The 22943-nt window shown below is 44.6% G+C and overlaps 2 protein-coding genes across 6 annotated transcripts; one reads left to right on the top strand and one right to left on the bottom strand.

The window, feature by feature from the left end:
• Positions 1-127: 127 nt before the first annotated feature.
• Positions 128-3341, bottom strand: LOC120679189. 5 transcript variants are annotated; one of them, XM_039960717.1, is made up of 7 exons: positions 3187-3341; positions 2399-3056; positions 1724-1840; positions 1449-1577; positions 1246-1344; positions 642-775; positions 128-562 (listed from the first exon to the last, which is right to left on the bottom strand). In XM_039960717.1, exons 3-7 carry the CDS (start codon positions 1748-1750, stop codon positions 442-444), a joined length of 510 nt encoding a protein of 169 aa, XP_039816651.1. In that variant the 5' UTR covers positions 1751-1840; positions 2399-3056; positions 3187-3341; the 3' UTR covers positions 128-441. The 5 variants fall into 5 exon arrangements, 4 of the variants coding, with proteins under 4 accessions (XP_039816651.1, XP_039816653.1, XP_039816652.1 ...); XM_039960719.1 differs by having other exon boundaries at positions 3210-3341; XM_039960718.1 differs by having other exon boundaries at positions 1724-3056.
• A 4640-nt stretch (positions 3342-7981) lies between these two features.
• On the top strand, positions 7982-22719 carry LOC120678328 (short-chain dehydrogenase reductase 2a-like). Its single transcript, XM_039959451.1, has 2 exons — positions 7982-8286; positions 21945-22719. Exons 1-2 carry the CDS (start codon positions 7982-7984, stop codon positions 22717-22719), a joined length of 1080 nt encoding a protein of 359 aa, XP_039815385.1.
• Positions 22720-22943: the final 224 nt, after the last annotated feature.

The following is a 22943-nucleotide window of genomic DNA, read 5'->3' as shown; positions in this document are numbered from 1 at the left end:
AAATATGTTTTGACGTTGCATGTTCTTTTTTGTGTTTGCAGATGTTAATGAATTTTACTCTAAATTCAGAAAAAATCTTATATTTTAATAACGACATTGTTGATTCTAAACCACATTAGTTGCCTCATTAAATGTTAATGGTCTATTTCACCCTTTATTCTTTCATTTACAAATATGCAAGGTTTTAAATCACCAGCTAAGGTGTTTAGCGGTAGGGCTACCGTTACGGCATTTAGCAGGCTGTAGCTGGCAGTTAGCAGGCTATAGCCAGTTTTAGCGGGCTAAATACCATAGCGACTGCCTTCCTAGCAGCTATAGCCATATATAGCGCATCTATAGACAGCTATATAAACCCGGGCAAATATCACATGCATGTATAATCAAACGCAAGCATAAGCTTTTGTTACAATAATTAAGGTCTCTACATATAGGCATGCCCTCTTAAGGGTCTAAGTGCTCTTGCTTATCGCCTTGTCCTCTTTGACTCGCACCAAAGAATTGTTTTTTCACGAAAACGGCAATGCCGATGAAGACAATACCACGCACTAACACTTTTCTACGCCTGCAAACAAATCAAACATGCGTAATCAGTATGATGCACTAAAAAGGGAATTATTAGGATGTGTGTGTTGATAAGTTACCTGTCACGCTTGATATTCTCTCGCATCACATCTTCGAGTCGCTTTAAACTAATAAGCTGTTTATCATAGATTTGGTCTAATTTGTCGAAGTTCTTGGAGATCCGTTCTAGTACGGTTGCTGCCGGCCGTATGATCTGCAACACATGTGGAGTTTGGTTTTATTAGAATTCTGATGTACAACCGTTAGTGCAGATTGTTGTGCATGTATGTAGGTACATATTAAGGCTTACCCAAACGCATGTGTTTATGTCTTTTCAAATTTAGTAGCGCTGCTACTCTTTGTTCCAAAATACAGGTCATTTTAGTTCTATTTGAGCCAAACTTCTTTAATTTTTACCAAATATATTAACATTTGTAATACCAACTAAACCCACTAATAATACACATTCAGTAGTGGATTTAATTGACAAAAATGATTTAATTCGTGTAGGTGTTGCACAATTTTCTATAAAATCGGTCACAGACAGATAAGTTTGACTTAATAAACAACTAAAACAATCTCCATTAATTGAGATGGGTATGCATACAACTGTCAGGGGAGAAACGCTAAGTTTGCAATCTAGATATTAATTAAGGTTCTACTAATCATCATATACGTACTTACATAAAACGAGGAATACATCATGTAAATGGGTACTCCCTCCATTTCAGAGCCACGAGTTTCTTCATCCAGTTCTAATTGGAGCCATGCAGCAACTCTAGTCTGAACCATTTACGTACTCAGGCTCCAGATCTAACTTAAAGTTTGCAATCAAAGCATCAAAAGTTCAAAAGACAAATTCAGAAGACATATTAAAAAACACAGACCTCTTTGATTTGCAGGTCCATCGCCTCTTTGAAAAGCCCAACTTTCTTGTACAGAACCTTCAGTATGTATCTCCACTGATCATACTGAAAGTTTTGATATTCGAGGTAATTTCCAATGTGAGCAGCGCTCTGAAAGAAAAAAAATACAGCATATGGAAATTGGAACTAAGCATACATGTTTGAGAAATTGAGCATAAAACCATAAGCAAACTAATTAACTTCATTAGAGCTAACAAGGAGAGCAAATGTTTTCGCATTGTTAGTTCCATACTCACACATTGATGACGAACATTAAGCAACATTATTGGACTTCATGAAAGGCCTGTTTCAGCCTCCTCTCGTCCACTGGTTAATTCCACTTCATTCAGCAGCTTAAGAAGATCACTGATATCCTGCAAAGACACAAAGTTATTTAGGCAGTGAGAAGATCTTTTAACATGCTAAATGTGATGCTCAAGTTAGCTCATTGAGACATTAACTCATGTATGCTACATCTGCTAATACACATGGTAAGATAACTAGCAAGCTATAATGAAGAGGGCAATTTGTAGCTAGATGTACATGACCCTTGTTGCCGGATCTACTGAAGTTTGCAGCCATGGCCTCTTTGTACACAAATTGTTGATGATTGTTTCTTCGTTTTTCATTCAATTTTGGTCTTTTGACCGTATTGTACTCTGTTTTCTATCTATAATGCAAAGGCAGAGTACCTACCATTCATCATGAAAAAAGAGTTAACCAGCAGCCCAAACTGATCCCGTTCAGCTCACTTTTCTCAACAACAGGAAGAGACATGTAATAAAAATATAACCAGATAAAATATTGATGGAACATCTTACAGGTTTCAGTTGTGTCATTCTAGCAAATCGTTGACCCTGATCTAGATTTCAGTCACCAATGGGGAAAGACATGCAACCAGAAGTTAAACATGTGATTGGGTCATCCCTTACCTTAGCTGGTGGGGGTGGGTGTTGCCTCCTGGGGGCTTAACATTCATGGATCAGTAGAGGAGGCAGACAACCAGCTGCGTTCAGAAGGCATCCAGCCACAGCCCCTCGAGTGCATCTGATCATTCTAAGAGTACAGATTCTTGCAAACACATAATATTACGTGTTTATTTGTCCACTGAAAAGAAGTCTCCCAAATGCAAGTCAACAAGGAGTGTAAATAAAAAACAATAATATATGGACATCACCGTAAACCCAGCAAAAATTCTGGGTGGAAGATGGTATCACTATTTATTAACACCTTACTAACAAAATGCATTGGCGTTAATGTGTACAGCTCACATAAATCCACACAAAGCCCTCCCTTCAACCTGATCTTACATTCAGTTCAGTGCAGAACAATAAGCAACCAAAGGAACAGCCAAAAAGCATTGATCACAAATCACTTTATTAAATTAAACCTTTCAATACCATAGAACATCTAAGGCACTACATCACTCCACTTCCAAAAGAAACTGAGAGTTCACACAAGTTAAATTGCACCTCCCAATTTTCCTGCTCTCGAATCAGTCAGCTCTGTACATAATTATAAAGGGCAACCAGAAGGAACGAGACAGGTATAGACACAACCCATGGTGTAAGGTCTATCGCTCCGCGACGCCTGGAGGTTAAAGAAAGAAATTTAGTTAGGGCAACCAGAGGTAAACAGTTTGAATATATATATATATATATATATATATATATATATATATATATATATATATATACCGACCAAATAAGTGCTTCCTTACTTATTATTTTCTTCCATCTGAACCTCGATTTGTTTAAGCAAACGAGATTGTTCGTCCAAGCCAGCTGAAATTTTATCGAACTTTGTTGATATTCGTTGGTAAATGTCTTCTGTCTTCTTGTTGGTGAGACTTTTCTGTTCGATGGTGCTCCTTGAACTGCTGCACAAGTATGAAGAATATATTTGTGTCAAAATTGCAGAAGTATGAAAAAATAGAGCCGCGTCAAAATTTCAGAGTATAACGATGCCCACATTTTGATGTGCATACTGAGTCCCCCAGTTTCAAATGCTCAGATTATTCAGGCAACTCCAGGCACACCTTTTCCTTTTACACCCATCTAGCACTTGCACTTGTAATCATTTTTATCATCAACAATCAACAACTTATAATCAATTTTTCACCTAAGTCATTGCATACACGTATGTTTAAACAAGACAAGAGTTTTACAACGTCTGTCTCTAGTTTACAATCAATCACAGGCGAAGATAGGATATACTCTGTAAAATAAAAGGCGCAGCAGCCACCTCTGGCCACCCCTTCCGACCCCGTGCAAACCTAATCCTAACCCAAACCTAACACCATGTGCCCTAGCTGCAGAAGAGCAAGACAACAAGGAGCCGCGGACCTGAACATTGACAATTTCAGTGGAATCGAAGTCCAGTAAAGCCCAAAGGCTAATAACATTAATAAACTTTCTGAAGATAAGGCTGCAGGTAACGTGGATCAACAGGTCGCACGAGTAGACCTACTATTCCTGGCCCGAATCGAGGAACCCATGGGTCACAGCTCGCCAGTTCGCCCACCTTGACATGCATGCCCTAACCAGTGGAGACCCCAGAGCGAACACCAGGAGGGGGGACTGAATACCTCGGTGGGCACGGAGCTGCTGAGCAGGCGCGTGCTGGGGCTCAGGTCCCCAACGATGGCGCGCCGTCCCAGCAGGCACCCCGACTGCTCCAGGGGCTGCAGGAGGCGCAGCGAGCGGGCGGCGGAGCGGAGAATCGCCGCCGACGCCATGGGAGAGAAGTGGAGTGGAGATGAATCGATGGAGGGGAGAAGGCGAAGATGACATCAGCCAGCCCAGCGGGCCTCGGCCTTGTGGGCTTGTAGAGGCCCAAGTATCTTGGGCCTTTCCTTCGGCTACATATTTGGATTGTGTGCTGTTTAAATATTTTGATTGTTCCTCTCAAAATAAAATATTTTGATTGTATGCAACATGAACTTTTGAATTGCATACATTTAAAATATTGGAGGCATTGCCTTTGGGAATCCTTTCTTGCATTCTAGTTGTTGGTATGGTAGTGTAGGGTACTTAAGATTAAGTTGGGCGTTGTAATTGTTGTGGCATGCATATATATTTTGTCATGTCTTTTTTCTTTTTTCTTAAAGTTTATAGGTTGTGTGCAGCCTAGCTATGCAAAAAACTGGGATGGATCTTAGTATGACTGTGTCACCTTTATAATTGTCTAAGGTCAGGATGCAGGTTTCTTTGGATTGACCCAATGACCCATTCCCCAAAATTTAAAGATTGGTGTAAATACGCATTGGGCCGGTCCAAATAAATTTAGTGTCCAGTGGTGCCAAACTCATTGGGTCTATTGGGTAATCCATGATGAGATTGAAACCAAATGCACCTGGATGCGACGGCAGCGGCGGCGTGCAGATTGGCTCAGAGCGCGGCGGCCGGGGACGCCAGGTCCGACCCCTCCTCGCCGTTCCAGAGTACGACGGCCGCGCCTGTGAGCTCACTGGCGGTGGCCGTGAGCAAGTCAGCCAGGGGCGCAGCGGCCGCCGACAGGTCGGCCACGAGCGCGGCGGCCGGGGATGCCAAGTCCGGCCCCTCCTCGCCGTCCCAGACCACGCGTCCCAGACCACGATGGCTGCACCCACGCCCACAGCCGTGGTGGAGGATGGCGGCAGCCACCTCAGTGCCGGCTTGCCGATGCAAGCGTCCGCTCTTCTCCCAGCCCAAGAACATCCTTCCTCGATCCAGGCTGCTGTGAGGTCCCTAGTCGTCGTCCGCGGGTGATTCTAGATCCCTTCTAACTTTCTCTCAGATCTGTTCATGTTGCCAGCTTGTCCGCAGGTATATTTTTGATTGAGGCAGCAAAGTCGTTGCCAGCTTATTGTGTGACTGAAGCTAAAAGTAATTGACAACAAGAAAATAAGTTTATTAATATAATTCTTGGGTAACCCAATGGGTTTTGGGTAACCCAGTGTTTATTTTTTGGGTCAACCCAATAAGCTAATAATTTCCATCGGTTTGAGTGGGTTGGGCACTGGTTGACCCAAAACCAACACACTTGCATCCTGAGTCTAAAGTGTTAGAGCCTCCCTTATTGGAAAGAAAATAGCCCAAATTACTCCCCTCATGCCTCAAGTATAGAAAAAGTCTGAATACTCCCTAAACTATTTTTTGGTTCAAATTACCCCACAACTATGCCAATTAGTCCAATTCACCCCCTTGGATGTTGATCCGGCGGCCCAGATTAAAGCTTGTACTGTTTGCATGAAGAGATTGGTTTGCTCCTGATATGTTCCCTATAGATTTTCAAATGGGCCGAGGACGATGGGCGGCCCGAGGCCCGGCCCTAAAAAGCACGGCACTAACCCGACCCAGGCACGATCGATCGAGACGCGGGCTGGCTCGGCGCGATGGGTGTTAGTGCCTGGGCCACCACCTCAGCCCATACTGCCAGCCTGAAGCATGACACGATAATGGGTCGGCCTGATAGCGGCCCGTGGCATTAAATGGCCCAGTAGTCCACCTCCCCTTCCCTCTTCCCATTCCACATATAAAATCACCAAGCCCTAATTCCTACCCTCTCTTCTTTCTCCCCACCCCAGCCGCCCCTCCCTCTCCTCCAATCCTCCACATGCATGACGCCAGCCTCTGGCTAGCGTGCGCCCTGGTCCAGCGCTCGCGCCGGCCATCGCCTCTCTCGGGCAGCACACGAGATGACGGCCGTCGCCCACCCCAGCCATGCTGCTTCCTGCTTCTGGGCGCCCCCCTCGGCCGCCACCGCCTCCTGCTTCTGCACGCCCCCTTGGCCGCCACCGCCTCCAGCCCCCACGCGGTGCGCACCCTGACTGGCGCCTGCCCCGGCCGCTGCCCGCCCCGGCAGCCGCCGCCTTCGGCCCATCCTCGCCCCGGCGTAGCGCCTGCCCTGGCCATCGCTTGAGGCCTGGGATGGGCCGCTAGAGCCCGATGGGCAAGTCGGGCTGCCGTGCCGGCCCGGCTGTATAAAAAGGCCTTAGTGTCGGGCTTGGGCTGCCAGTTCGGCCCGATGGCCCGATGAGCTCGGCACTATCAGGTCCGCTGGTCTGATAGTGCCGAGCCAGTTTGGGTCGAGCCACATCGGGCTAGGGCCGGGCGGCCCATTTGGAAATCTATAATGTTCCCTAACAAGATTTGTCCTTTTTATTTATCCATGTACAAGTGGAGTGTTAAGTTCAAACTTTGTAGGGAGATAGTGGACATCATAAATTATTTTTAAAAATATATTATAAATATATCATGCAGATTTTTAGATTGAGGAGAAACCGGCCTCGATCTCTCACAGTTGAGAGTCTGTAGCCAAAAGGACAGTAATGTAGTACGCAGACTGCTTTAAACTCACGCTACACCTTCAGTCTAAGATTAAACCTTAGACGAAAACTGAAACAAACATATTGTATGCACAGGATGGTATCTTTGGTGAAATGAAAACATGAAAAAAAGAAGCACATCAGATCCTAAAACAGCATAAAAGATTGTCAGAGAAAGTTAATCTCCGTAGTTGCTACATTACCACGAGAACTGAGAGTCCCGCGTGCCGTCGTCTGATATTATAAGGCAACATCAACATGAATATATATAGGGTGATTAATTTGATCCAGATCCAGATCGAGATGCAGCTGATGAGGTCATCATTAGTCATTGTTCGTTACATCAGCTGGCAGCGGTACTACATGAAGGCTTAGTTCGGTTGACTTGAATCGTGGCTTGCTAATAAACTTCCATGTTTATGTATTGCAAATCGTATGACTGTCATGACTGGACAGTCAAGCCAACGGTGAAGACGTCAAGTAGAGAATACGTGTACGGGTGATTAGACTGACCAGTGGGTCCCGCTTGCAGTGTAATGCTTGAGGCATATTTGTGAGGTGCGGTGAACACCTGAAACATTATTGTAATTCTGAAAACAGAAATAGAGCTCTGCTCCTCGATGGCCAGGGTCCTCCCCCGGCCTCGAACCCTACCAAATATGTGAATTGCTTGTTGATTCTCACGTTACTGGATCTCCAGTAGCCACGGGTGCTACAAGTGGTATCAGATTCAGCGATTCTCGTTGCGCCGCCACCCGCTTCGTCGCCACAATCCCGCTGTTGGCCGGATTCGCATCCACGGCGAGCCGACCTGCTCCGCCGGATTCCGATCGGAATTCCGGCGTCCACGCCCCGCCTGCGACCTCCAGTCGTTGGCGTCCACTGCCACTCGCCGGTTAGCCGTTCCGGCGCCGCCGCCCACAAATTTTTTCGCCGCGCAGCTTAGGTTAGTTGCCGGATCGGATTCCTCGATCTTGGGATCCCGGCGACAGTTGGGTACTACAAGATCTGCGTCACGAGCGTAGTGTCGAACAACTCGGCACGAGTTCATCGGCTCCGGTGTCAGACTACGGCATTCTGTCGGTTTAGCGACGCTTCTCGGGCCTCTTGAGGTAACATCAAATCGAGTCGCCGTTGCTTTACTTCCGGTGTAGTCAACACGGCGCCACCTAAGCCCTCCGCACGGACCCAGATTCTCCTCACCCAAATGGAGGAGCGCTCACGAGTAGAAGATGAGAATTGGGATAGTGTTATGGAAAGTCTAGATCTGTTGTTTGCCAAGGTTGGTGCTGTTGAAATTCATCAGGAGAAGATAGAGGCCAAGTTTGATGTGTCAACAAAATTGCTAGAACAGATGCTGCTCGATCAACAAACTTTGGCCAAGCAAATGGAAGCCACTGGCAATGCGGTTGCCCAGCTAACCCTCAATCAGATGAGAAATCGTCAGGAACGACCACCAAGCCCACAATCCAGTGACAGTAATGAAGACATTGGATTCCAACAACGCCGTCAGTATACTGCCGCAGGTGGAGGCTCAGGACGTGTAGGAATGCCACCACACCGAGTTCCCCACAGAGATAGAGGAGGTCACATGGAGCAAGGGCGCTCTAAAACTTTTGTGCCGAAGATGCAGTTTCCTACATTTGTTGGTGACAATACATACATTTGGAAGGATAAGTGTGAGGACTACTTCAAAATCTTTAACTTACCAGAGACTATGTGGCCTACAATTGCATCTATGCATATGGATGACAAGGCAGCTAAGTGGCTGAAGGTGTATAGGCTGAAGCATGGTTTAGAGGATTGGGCAACTTTCATTGCTGCAGTGGAACAGAAATTTGGCACTAATGATTATAGGGAATCATTAACCCAACTTTTGGAGCTCCAACAACTGTCCACACTGGATCAGTATATTTCCACCTTTGAAGACCTCCAGTATCAACTGACTATGCACAACAGTGAGTTGGGAGAGTTGTTCTTTGTCACACAATTTTTAAGGGGTTTGAAGCCAGAGATAGGGAATGTGGTGCAATCTCAAATACCTGATACATTGAAAAGAGCTATGCTGTTAGCTAGAATCCAACAGCAGGTGATAGAGAAAGGAAAAACCAAATGGACCAAACCTAGTACCAGCTATAAAGCAACTGCTCCTGCTCTCAAGAATGATTCCAAAGGCAATGGGCAACTCAGTCCTTTGTGGAAAGAAAGACAAACCAGGGACTACTTAAAAGCCAATGGGCTCTACTTCTACTGTAGAGAGCCATTTGATGCTAACCATCTGAAAACCTGCACAAAAAAGGCCACAACAGCAGTTGAATGCATTGGCACTAAATGGGTTGGATGCAGTGTTGACAGATGAGGTGCTTCAACAATTAGATATAGAGGACAACCTATCTTCTGACTTCTGCCAACTATCTCTCAATGCTCTAGCTGGAACAGCACAAGGAGAGGCATTAGTAGTGAGAGCACTTCTGCAAAACAAAGTCATGTTGATCTTAGTAGATAGTGGTAGCTCTCACAGCTTCATCAGCAAGTCATTAGTGCAGAATCTACAAATACCAACAATACCTATGTCCCCACAGCAAGTTAGATTGGCAAATGGTAACATCTTGGTGACAGATCAGTGGGTCTCTCAGTTACCATGGTGGTGTGAGGGTTATACTGTGTGCACTGACATGAAAGTGCTTGACATGCCAGCATATGATGCCATCCTTGGATATGACTGGTTGAAAGTTAACAGTCCTATGCAGTGTAACTGCACTGACAAGACTCTAGAGTTTCATCACAAAGGCCAACAGGTGATCTTGCAAGGAATACAACCCAATATCTTCACCATACCAGAGGTGTCTGTCACTCAAGTGAACAAGTGGGTTCAGGGCAATGATATTTGGGCCATAGCAGTGGTGGAGAGTTTGCCTCAAGAAGAACCTGCAAACCATACTGTAGAAATACAACAATTGCTCCACAAATATCATGATGTGTTCACAGAACCACAACATCTGCCTCCCCACAGATTCTATGACCATCAAATTCCCCTCATTCTTGGGTCAGTTCCTGTAAATTCCAGGCCATACAAATACTCTCCACACCATAAGGATGAAATTGAGAAGCAGGTCAAACAGTTGTTGACTGCAGGGTTAATAACTCATAGTTGTAGTCCCTTTGCCAGCCCTGTACTACTAGTTCTCAAGAAAGATGGCTCTTGGAGATTTTTTTGTAGATTACAGGAAGCTGAATGACATCACAGTCAAGAACAGATTCCCTATGCCTTTGATTGATGAGATCTTGGATGAGTTAGCTGGCACCAAATTTTTCATTAAACTAGACATGAGGTCAGGCTACAATCAAGTGAGGATGAAACCAGAAGATGAATTTAAAACAGCATTCAAAACACATCAAGGGCACTATCAATTCAGAGTCATGCCTTTCGGATTAGCAAATGCACCAGCCACTTTCCAATGCATTATGAATGAAGTTTTGGCTCCCTTCTTGAGAAAATTTGTCATGGTATTTCTGGATGACATTTTGATCTACAGTCCTGACCTGCAAACACATCTTCATCATCTTGCCTTGGTATTGGACAAGCTCAGAGAACATCACTTGTACATGAAGCCTAGTAAGTGTTCCTTTGCTCAGAATACACTAGAATACTTGGGCCACATTATGTCGGATTAGGGGGTAGCCACTGACCCCACTAAGATAGAAGCAATGCTCAAATGGCCAACTCCTACTACAGTCACAGCCTTAAGAGGATTTCTAGGTTTGACTGGGTATTATGGGAAATTTGTTCCCCACTATGGATTATTAGCTCAACCACTTACTCAGCTATTGCAAAAGAAATAGTTTATCTGGTCTGAGACAGCACAACAAGCTTTTGACCAGCTCAAACATGCCATGGCCCATACTCCTGTGCTGACCTTGCCTGACTTCAAGGAGCAATTTGTAGTAGAAACAGATGCTTCAGACATTGGTATTGGAGCGGTACTCATGCAAAAGGGTCAACCTATAGCTTATCTGAGCAAGGCATTGGCTCAACATCACAAGCATCTTTCCATCTATGAGAAAGAATTTTTGGCTCTAATCATGGCAGTGGACAAATGGAGACAATACTTACAGCATCAGCAGTTTGTGATCAGGACAGACCACAAAAGTCTGACTTATCTCACAGAGCAAAATCTACACTCTAACATGCAAAGAAGGGCAATGCATAGACTAATGGGACTCCAATTTCCGGTAGTCTACAGACAAGGCAAGGAAAATGTGGCAGCTGATGCTTTGTCAAGGGTAGGTCATTTGTTGGCAATCCAAGCAGTGTCTTCTGTTCAACCAATGTGGATCCAAGAGTTAATCAATTCCTACACCACTGATCCCTGAGCACAGCAGTTGTTGGCCTAGCTAGCTCTTCACAGTCCTGATGAACATGGCTACAGTCTCGATAAGGGCCTAATTAAATTCAAGAACAAGATTTGGGTAGCCCAAAATTCTGCACTACAGACCAAACTCATCACTGCTTTACATTCCAGTGCCATAGGAGGTCATTCCGGGGTTCAGGCCACATATCAAAGAATACACAGACTATTTCATTAGAAAGGTCTCAAATCAGCAGTGGAAGACTTTGTGAAGCAGTGCCAAATCTGCCAACAGGCTAAACACATGAACACCCATCCTGCAGGTGTGGCAGAACCACCTGAATTATTCCGGCTCAAGTGCGCATGCCAGCGCCATAAAGGCAACACCAGCTCAAACGCACTTCAAACGGAACAATCCTTGGTCTGTCGGGTAACGTCCCGATACAACCACCGGTTCTCGGATCGAACAAGCATACCCCGCACGAAGGCGAGTCCAGAGATATTACAACCACAATTTTTACATCACAGGCATAAAAGTTATTACATACCAGTTCTAAAGCATTATTACAAGACCATCCTTAGTAAAGCAGTTATACAAGCCATAACATAAGTTCAGAGTTTAAAACAGCGGAAGATAAAACACGACGGCTACAACACGTCGCGAAAGGACACCAAGCTAGCCCAAGCATGGTATCACTCATCATAGTCATTGCCGGTCGCAGACATATCCAACTCTACGGACCAACCAGGAGGCAATGAGCAAGGGTAGGTCAAGCTAGCGATCTGATCCTCAAAACTCATACCTGAAAGAAAGTTCAACAGCAAGGCTGAGTATTCTAATACTCAGCAAGAATTAACCGTCAACGGGTATACCAAACCCACTGTAGCTAGACTATGCAGGGTTTGTGAGGCTCTGGTTTCTTTTTGCTGAAAAGCAATAAAGAGTAGGTCCTTACTTTCAACTTTTAGCTTTCCAGATTCTAGTTGATTAACCATTCTATGTAAGCAACTACTAAACAATCATGGTAGAACTTTAAGCAAACATCAAGATTAATCATAGTAATGTTGCTCTTATTACTCTGTGTGGCAAAGAGATCAAGCAGTCTCATATCATCGTGAGAGGCGGATGATTCTGAATCGAAATTCAACCTGGCCAGGCAAACCTAACACACACGTCTGGAACACCGTCGGATCGTTCCCAAACAACCGTTGACCTTTCTTTCCGGCTTGTGGATAGGAACACTCTCCCCGACTACAGGGCTCCAAGGTCCACCCTTCTACGAGGTCCACCCTTGTCCCTTGAAGTCGCAGTGTTGCGCAATATAAAAATAAAACCTATCCCTAAGAGAGAGTGTCAGGTATATCCACTCCCCGGTCCAATCGGCTACTAGGCTTGCCGCGTACCATATTTACGGCATGTGGCTAGTACTTTCAAAAACTTAACCACCGCTACCACACACCGCGACCTTAGCAAGTTCATCAATACAGACGGGGTCTCACCAAAGGTCATGATATCGAACACGACCCCGCCCGTCGTCCTTATATTGATAATAGAAAGTAAACAAGTAATTCCTATAAAGCTCGCGAGTGACAAGCAATCACTCGACTTTTACCGGTCCTATAAGCTTAGCAAGTAGTCGAACTCAAGTCTAGTTTTCAGTACATAGGTTCCTAGGATCATGCATCTAGGGTTTCAATTCAAATCCTAAGAACCGTAAATGCATAAGCAAGTAATAACAGTAAATGGTAATAATTTTGACATATAGGTCATGTCCGGGCTTGCCTTCTCGGTAGTCGCTAACTATTTCAGCTCTAGGCTCTTCCGAACTTTGGTTCGGGGCTTCAGTTAGTACGGCGGTGTTCGCTTGAGCTTCGAGATCACCTCCGTCAGACTCCGGGATCAGCTCGTACGTCCCGTCCGATAAGGCAGTCGTGTCTATATGTAATGCAAGAACGACATTATAAACACACATGGGCAATCATTTATAGAGTAGTTAAATAACAAAGCTAACTACACAAGGCATCATGATCAACAGCACAAATGAAGTGAACTACTCCATAAACAAGTGGGGGTGGTTTTCTATAACAAACAAAACATAGTTTGCTAATAAATCAACTACTCAGAGTACAAATAGTAATAAATTCTACCAAAATTACACTAAACAGAACATGAACAAAGTAACCTACCCTGTAAAACTCATACCATAACATCTAACCATTTAATCAGAACAAATCAATCATTCAGACAGCACATAGAACAAACTTGAATTATACAGGTCAAACTAGAACAAAGTAGAAGCTCAAAATTTAACAGGAGATCTACACAGAAATGAACTAGCTACTGTGAATTTTCATGATTTTATCTACACAAAATTAATTCTGAGAAAATAAACAAAACAGACAACAGATTAGAAAGATTCATTTTTAGCTCCTGTTCTAGCCATGAACTGAGGCTCAAACTTCCTGGACAAGCTAAACTACTCAAGAAGAACATGCAGAAATAATTTCATGATTTATTACGAACACAAACTATTTACCATAGATAAAGTCTACTAAACAAGGATTAAATCAAATAAATAGCTACACCAGAGAACTGATCATAAAAATTTTATAGCAAAACTAGTGTTATAAGAACAAACTACCATAAAAGTTTTAGAGCAAGACAAGCTTTCAAACAGTACTCCCTCCTTCCCCGTTTATAAGGCATACACATATATCAAGATTCAAACCTTCTCATCTTTGACCAATAATTTGACTATTAAATTTTTATTTTTATAATGCAAATTTCATATGATTGGATTCATAATCAAATATAGTTTACAATAATTATAAGTTTATAATCAAAAGTGATATAATATATGATAAATAAATGGTCAAAGTGTTGTTTAGAAGACCGTGTCATGTTCCACCATGCCTTATAAATGGGGAAGGAGGGAGTAGTTAAGAAAAAGATAAAATCAACTAATAACTAAGCACTAGTAACACAAATCGAATTCTACAGAAAAAATTAGCAACAAAAGCCTAACATATTATGGTTCTACTGTATATAGCTCTTCAAGAGGATTCCAAAACATCCAGATTTGCTATTTTACGAATTTTCCACGAATTGATATTGAATTTCAAAAATCACAGCAAACTATTACAAACAAGTCCTTAGTGCACTATTCACATGAGTCTAGGCCTATTCAAATAACACCCTGGAGTTTTGTTTCTTCCACCCCGAGGTCCCTGGGCCGGGTCAGAGAGAGGGGGCGGCGGTTGACCGGCCAAATCCCGGCGAGGGGCTCACCGGCGGCGAGGGGTGGGTTGGGGAAAACGGAGAGGAAGTCGAGGCGGTTCTCGGGATGCGCTTGGGTCGCGAAATGAGGGCGGAAAGAGGTCGGTCCATGGCGAGCGGCGGCCGGTGGAGCTCGGAGCACGGCGGCGGGGTGGCTCCGGTGGGGTTCGGGCGAGGGGAGATGGTCTGGGAGTTGCGCGAGGGCGAGGTGGTGCTTGCTAGGGGGTCAGAGCGGGCGGAGGAGCGGCGGTGAGGCGGCTCCGCGGCGAGGGTGAGCTTGCCGACGTTCAAGCGGGCGGCGGCGCTGTTCTAGAGCGTGGGGGCGAGGAGAGAGCAAAAGAGTGAGGGAATTCAGTTTCTGAGGCTTTTGTAGTGCCCGTGCGCGCGCTAGGCGTGGGCGGCGGGCTCTGCAGGGGGCGCTCCACAGCGGCATCGCGGTGGCGGCCGCGGGGCAGCTCTGAGCTCGGCGGGGGCGCGTGGCACGGCAGGGGGAGGCATAGCGCGAAGCCAAGGGTGGTGGGGAAGCTCTGGGGCGACGCGTGGGCGCCAGTGCGGAGCGAAGGGCGGCCGGGCGGGTTCTCCACGGCGCCGGCGACAGGCTCTGCGGCGGCGGCAGAGAAAAACAGAGGAGAGGGCTGGAGGAAGGAGAAAAAGGGCTGGTTTGCAATTTCTGAAAATTTCAGGGACCAAACTGTAAACAAGCAATAACTTTTAAACTAAAGCTCAAATGAAAAAGTGTTCAACATGAAAGTTGTTCAACTTTTCAAGATCTACAACTTTGATGTTGTGCAAAAATTTATTTGACCAAAGGATAGAGAGCTAATTTTGAAAACAAAGAAAGGAATTTGAATTCAAAGGAATTTGTCTTTCAATGAAATTTCACTCCAAACTTGGGCTGATTTGAAAAGTTTTCTGCCATGTAATGATTACACCACATTTTGCAAAAGCACCCTCCACAAAAGCTATAATTGCACACCCAATTCAAATATAACTGCAGAAAGGACCTTGCATAAAATCATAATTACACATATAACCTTTTATAATTACAAAAAGGTCCTTTTTCAAGCAAAACAAGCACATGATGTATAAAAGGTATGCATCACTAATTTGCAGACACCTAGGGTGTCACAGCAGGCCTCTGCAACCACTACCAATTCCAGATGGAGCTTGGCAGGATTTATCCATGGACTTCATAGAAGGATTGCCAAAATCTGAAGGGTATGATGTCATAATGGTTATAGTAGATCGATTTACCAAGTATGCTTACTTTATTCCTATTAAGCACCCTTTCACAGCACCTACTATAGCCAGAACAGTGTTTGACAATGTGGTTAAATTGCATGGATTACCAAAAACCATAGTTTTTGATAGAGATAAGATTTTCACAAGTGCATTTTGGAAAGAACTGTTTGCTCTATTGGGGACATGTCCCATTTTCAATTCTGCCTACCACCCACAAACAGATGGATAGACTGAGAGGGTTAATCAGTGCCTTGAAATGTACTTAAGATGTGTGGTATATGACACTCCCAAGAAATGGATGTCCCTGTTGGCACAAGCTGAGTTCTGGTACAATTCTTCCTTCCACTCATCCTTAGGGTGATCCCCATTCCATGCATTTTATGGCTATGATCCAAACGTTGGTGCTACACCAGCAGTAGCCACAACAACATCCAGTACAGTGGCACAAACAGTTCAAGAACTGAAGAACCAGAACATGTGGCTGAAAGAACATCTGTCCAAAGCACAAAACAAAATGAAACTAGCTGCTGACAAGCAAAGGATGGACAGAGAATTTCATGAAGGAGATCAAGTTCTGTTGAAGCTACAACCCTATGCTCAGTCCTCCTTGGTCAACAGACCATACCCAAAGTTAGCCTTTAAGTACTTTGGACCATTCACAGTGCTAGAACGCATTGGGCGTGTGGCTTACCACCTAGATCTACTAGACCACAGTCAGATACATCCGGTGTTTCATGTTTCTCAACTGAAACCTTTTTTTTGCCTAACTATACTCCTGTGTTTTCTGAATTACCTAAAGTTGCAGACCTGGATGCCCAAAATCTTCGTCCAGAGGCGGTGTTGGATCGCAGGCTGGCCAAGAAGGGAGGCAAGGCTATCCCTCAAGCGCTGATCAAGTGGAGCACACTACCTGCAACTATGGCTACCTGGGAAGACTGGTATGTACTACAGAGTCGATTTCCTGGAGCTCTTGCTGGAGGACCAGCAAGTTCTTGAGGAGGGGGAGATGTCATGACTGGATAGTCAAGCCAACGGTGAAGACGTCAAGTAGAGAATACGTGTACGGGTGATTAGACTGACCAGTGGGTCCCGCTTGCAGTGTAATGCTTGAGGCATATTTGTGAGGTGCGGTGAACACCTGAAACATTATTGTAATTCTGAAAACAGAAATAGAGCTCTGCTCCTCGATGGCCAGGGTCCTCGCCCGGCCTCGAACCCTACCAAATCTGTGAATTGCTTGTTGATTCTCACGTTACTGGATCTCCAGTAGCCACGGGTGCTACAATGACCAGACGGAACCCACGCACAGGTTCCTTGCTGCAAACGATATATATTGGGTTTTCAGACTTGGGATCATCAACTAGCATTGTAGATCCAATCCACCATGAGCACTATATATACTCCTGCTCCAAGTCAGAGATTCCGCAAAGCTAATTAAGCTAAAATGCAGACCTTACGTGTGGTTTGATCCAGATCGTACAAACGAAGACTTAACAAGATAGGCCAGTAAGTATATACGGAAAGACTTTCCCAAAGTCCGAATATAAGAAATGAGCGAGAGTTGGCTCCACGACTCAAGTTATCAGTTGAGAACTACTCATGCATGCAGATCCAATAATGTCAGAATAGAAAGAAAAAAAATGACACGTTTTTGCTCGTTCATTGGATTCCTTTCCTGCGATGCAGAGGGTGTGGAAACTTCTATTTAAGATCACGACGATCAGTTGCGAGAAACACCAACTCAGCTTTTCAGAGCAGCATCCAGCAGCAGCGCTAGCTAGCTTTCTCAGGTCAGGTCTGGCTCCACTAGGAGTACCTTTTTCCTAGTAGTAACTGATCGAAATGGTTTCCATTTGTGAATGTAAGCTACGCTGGTTACTTGGTATTTGTTGTGAGTGCAGCAGGGGGGAGGGGCCTGAGCTGGACCATCGTCATCATCTCTGGAGTTGAAAACTGTTTTCCATGGCCCCACCACAGTATGCTTGAGACTTCAATTACCTTATTAATTAGTATACACTTTTTGGAGTATAAATTCCATTTTGGACAATCTATTTCTAATTTGTTAGTTTGAACCACATTTTGAACTGAATATTTGACTTTGAACCGTAACAGAAAATAGTTGGTCAAAATCAAGGTTTTAAATCTCTCGTTGTGACACCCTATGTGTCTGCACAGTAGAATTGCATTTATTTTATGCATCATGTGTTTATTTTACTTGATCAAGGACCTTATTGCAAAATTATAAGGTCAAATGTGTAATTATGATTTAATGTAAGATCTTTTCTATAGATTATTTGAATAGGGAGAGCAAATATTGCTTTTGTGGAGGGTTTATTTGAAAATTTCAGTTTAATCATTACATGGCAGAAAATTTTACTCTTAAGTCTGAATTTGAGGTGAATTTGCAATGGAAAAGACAAAAGTCCATTAAATTCAAAATCCTTCCTTTGTTTTCCAAATAACTCTTTAACCTGTGTTCAAATCAATTTTTGCACAACATCAAAGTTGTAGATCTTGAAAAGTTGAACAACTTTCATGTTGGGTACTTTTTCATTTGAGCCCTAGTTTAGAAGTTATTTTTGGTTTACAGTGGGACCCCTGAAATTTTTGGATTTTGCAAAGAGGTCCAAACTCTTTCTTCCACCTCTCTGCTTCAGCGCCGCCGGCGCTGAGCGCCGCCGCCCGCCTCCAAGGGAGGCCGCAGGCCACCTCTTGCTTCGCCCGCCGCCTCACGTGGCACCTCCGCAGCCTCTGGACCCACTTCCCCGCGCGCTGTACCTCTCCTCCCCTCGCCACGTCGCCCCAGCGAGCTCTGCGGCCGCCACCTCACCGCCGCCGTGGCCAGCGCAGCGCAGAGCCCCAGCACCCCAACTCGCGTGCGTCCCAGCACCGGGAGGAGCCCCGCATCCTTTTCCCTTGCTCTTTCGCCCGTTCCCTGCCCAGAACCCCCCAGAGCACCACCGCCCTCCTCCGCAACTCCGGCGAGCTCGCCGCGGGACCGCCCCTCCAGATCTCCTCCGCCCGCTCCGACCCCACCTTGAGCTCCGCCCTAGCCTCACGCAGCACCCAGGCCCCTCCACACCCCCAATCCGCCGTTGCAGCACGGTCGCCGGCGAGCAGTTCGAGCCGCCGCCGCACCTCGCTGTGGGGAATACCCCAATCAACCGTCCCGGACCTCACCAAACCCACGAATCGATGCGCCCTGACCTCCTCAAGCTCCCTAGCCACCTCTAGTTCGCCGCCAGTGAGTCCCCTGGCCGGAACACGACCGAATCCCCTCCCGGTCTTCTTCTCCGACGAGCCAGGGGCATATCTGCTAGGATTCAAAAAGTTCTAAGTGCCTATTTGCTAATTTCCAGCTCTTTTCCTTTTGTTTCTAGAATTCAAATCAGTGAAATTTGAAAATGCTTACAAATTCGTAGAAAAATCAGAAAAATGCAAATCCAAATGTTTTGGAATCCTTGTTACAAGATCTACAAAGTTTGTTACATGCACATCTTCAGTTTTAGTCTGTATTTTAATCCAACAAAAAGAATAGAATAAATAGACTTTATTTGTTCCATGAGTTCTACTCAGTAACTGTATGTGGTTTTTGGCTAGGATGTGTGTTGCAGTGTTGTTAGCATCTGGTAAAAATTTGATACTTTTTTGACATCATTAGCTAGGTCAAAGTTTTAAGATTCTTAAATATACTAGTTTTGCTAATTTATTTGTACTATTAGAAATAATCAAGTTTTGTGTGTGAAACTTTTTTCATGATCACATGTTACTAAAACCTTGCTGTTTACCAAGTTTGGAAAATTTTCGATATGTTTAACTATTTCTTTGATTTAATGCTTGTTAAGTAGGCTTTAATTGTGATAAGTAGTTTCCTTGCTTAGAAAATTCTGAGAATTTTTTTAGAACTCTATTTTGGTCATATGTTCATGTATTTAAAATTTAGGATCCATAAACACTATATAACTTCCTGTACTAATTAGTTTTATCATATATGGTTTAATTTTGTCAAAATTATAACTTCAGTTTTATGCCTACATAAATTCTGAAAAATTTATGAGGTGTTCATAATCATGTGAGTCCTGTTCTGAAATTTTTTTAGATTCATAAGTACTGTAGTGTGTTCTGTAGAATTTGATCTTTCTCTAGGTGTAGTCTGAATAACTGTTTTATTCTGATTAATTGGTGGTATGAAATAGAATGAATTTTACAGGGTAGATTGCTCTCTGTATTTTCTATTTGAAATAATTTTACTGAAGTTAGATACTGTTTGTATACTGAGTTACTCAATTCTTTGCAAACCATGATTTATATGCTATATAAACTAACTAACACTTACTTTGTAAGTTTAATCAAGTTGTCTTGTGAGGTTAATCATATTGTTTTGTGTAGTCGGCAATGTTAAATAACTACTCTATAAACGATTGCCCATATACTTATATACTTAGTTATGTTTGTTATCTTTTAAATTGCAACTTTATTGTGAAGCGTGTGTTTATAATACCGTTTCTTGCATCACATATAGATACGACTGTTTTATCGGACGGGACGTACGAGCTGATCCCGGAGTCCGAAGAAGGTGATCAAGAGGCCCAGCTGAGCGCCACTGTACTAACTGAAGACCCAGACCAAAGTTCGGAAGAGCCCACGACTGTTTTAGCTAGCGACTACCGAGAAGGCAAGCCCCGGACATAACCCAGTATTTCAAATTATTACAATTTATCGTTATTACTTACTTGTGCATTTAAAGTTCTTAGGATTTGAATTGAAACCCTAGATGCATGATCCTAGGAACCTATGTACTGAACACTAGACCTGAGTTCGAATAATTGCTAAGCTTATAGGACCGGTAAAAGTCGAGTGATTGCCTGTCACTCGCGAGCTCTATAGGAATTGCTTGTTTACTTTCTGCTATCAATATAAGGACGACGGACGGGGTCGTGTTCGATATCATGACCTTGGGTGAGACCCCGTCTGTGTTGATGAATTCTGCTAAGGTCGCGGTGTGTGGTAGCGGTGGTTAAGTTTTTGAACGTACTAGCCACATGCCGTAAATATGGTACGCGGTAAGCCTAGTAGCCGATTGGACCGGGGAGTGGATATATCTTTCACTCTCTCTTAGAGATAGGTTTTATTTATGTTTATGTTGCGCAATACCACGGGTGCAGGGACGAGGTTGGTGCCCTATAGTCGGGGAGAGTGACCATATCCACAAGCCGGAAAGGAAGGTAAACGGTTGTTTGGGAACGACCCGACGGTGTTCCAAACGTATGTGTTAGGTCTGCCTGGCCAGGTTAACAAAATTCGATTCGAATCGTCCGCTTCTCACGGTTTGGGACTGCTTGATCCCTTTGCCACACAGAGTAATAAGAGCAACATTATTATGATCAATCTTGATGTTTGACTAAAGTTCTACCATGGTTGAATAGGATTAGTTGCTTACATAGAATGGTTAATCAACTAGAATATGGAAAGCTAAAATGTGAAGTAAGGACCTACTCTTTATTGCTTTTCAGCAAAAAGGAAACCAGAGCCTTACAAAACCCTGCATAGTCTAGCTAGGTGGGCTAAGTATACCCGTTGACGATTAAGTCTTGCTGAGTATTAGAATACTCAGCCATGCTGTTGAAACTTTTTTCAGGTATGAGTTTTGAGGGCCAGATCGCTAGTCTGTCTTGGCCCTGCTCTTTGCCTCCTGGCTGGTCCGTAGAATGGGATCCGTCTTCGACCGGCAATGACCCCGATGAGTGATACCTTACTTGGGCTAGCTTGGTATACTTTTGCGACGTGTTGTAGCCGTCGTGTTTTCTTTCTTTGCTTTCCAACTCTGAACTTAAACTTATGGCTTGTTTAAGGTTTTACTAAGTTTGGATCTGTAATAAGCACTTTGAAACTTGTTGTAATAAATACTATGCTGTGTTGTAAAATATGTATGGTTGTAATATCTCTGGACTCGCCTTCGTGCGGGGTATGCTTGTTCGATCCGAGAACCGGTGGTTGTATCGGGACGTTACCCAACAGACCAAGAATTGTTCCATTTGAAGTGCGTTTGTGTCGGTGTTGCATTTATGGTGATGGCCAGCGCACTTGAGCTGGGATAATTCAGGTGGTTCTGTCACACTCGCTATAGCAGCTATTTGAGGCATGGTTCCGTTATTTGAACTCATGTGTAATTTAACCGCGATAGCTTCATTTAGCCCGCTATTAGATGTTTTTTGAGTCCTGCCACTAAACTCCTTAGCCCGCTCTTTAAAATCATGGCGTGTTGCCTATGTTAATCTGCTCACCATGTAACATGCATGCAGGTTGCTGCTTGCTAACAAGGTGGCTGTCATCACGGGAGCCGCAAGCACAGTCGGCAAGGCGATTGCCCAAAAATTCTTCAACAACGGCGCCTCGGTCTTCCTAGCAGATAAAGAGCTGGACAAGTGCAGAAGCTTCGCAGACGAACTCAAAAAGAACAAGGACCCTAATGACATGCAAGTGGCTGAAGCAATGCCCTGCGACACAAGTGACTGGCTGAAGTTTAGGCATGAGATTGAAAACCTCAAGGACAAACACAGGCATCTTGACATCTTCTACAACAACACCGAGTTCAACCACATTTCCGCTTTGTTGAGCGACAGCAAAGCCTTCGAGAACACCATGGCGGCCAACTTCCAGTCGGTCCTGGACAGCATCAATCTCGCCAGCGCTGTGATGAAGAGCCAGAACCAGAAGGGAGGCTGCATCCTCCTGAGGAGCAGCACCATGGGCTTGCTCGGCGACGTCGTGCCGTCGGCGTACAGCATCTCCCAGGCCGCGGCCATCGGCGTGATCCGGGCCAAGGCGGCGGAGCTGGCGGTGCACGGCGTGCGGGTGAATGCTATCTCGCAGCACGCCAACGTTCACAAGCGCATGCTCAAGTCGATCTTCCCCCACGCCGAGGATGACCACCTTGAACATATGATCAAGAAATACATGATGAGCAGGACGGCGGCCAACGACGACGTGGCCAACACGGCGGTGTACCTCGCGTCGGACTACGGTAAGAGCCTGACAGGGAACAACCTCATCCTGAACGGCGAGTTCGCTCTTTAGTGTGGCTGGCCATTCCCAGCACAACTGCGTGCAACATTAATTTTCAGACCTTGTTTTCTCTTCCTATTGTTCTCTGAATAAACGGTGTGGCCGCCGTATGTTTCCATTTCATCTTTCCATGCATGTTTCAGTATTTCCCAAAGGGCTGGTCATCACCCATTATGTATGCAGCTTAATTTGATGTAATACCGATCCATTTGTTACTCCCTCTTAATTTGATTCTC

Source organism: Panicum virgatum, chromosome 6N (genome assembly GCF_016808335.1).
Source record: "Panicum virgatum strain AP13 chromosome 6N, P.virgatum_v5, whole genome shotgun sequence".
Lineage (NCBI taxonomy): Eukaryota > Viridiplantae > Streptophyta > Magnoliopsida > Poales > Poaceae > Panicum > Panicum virgatum.
This window is presented reverse-complemented; position numbering and strand designations above follow the sequence as displayed.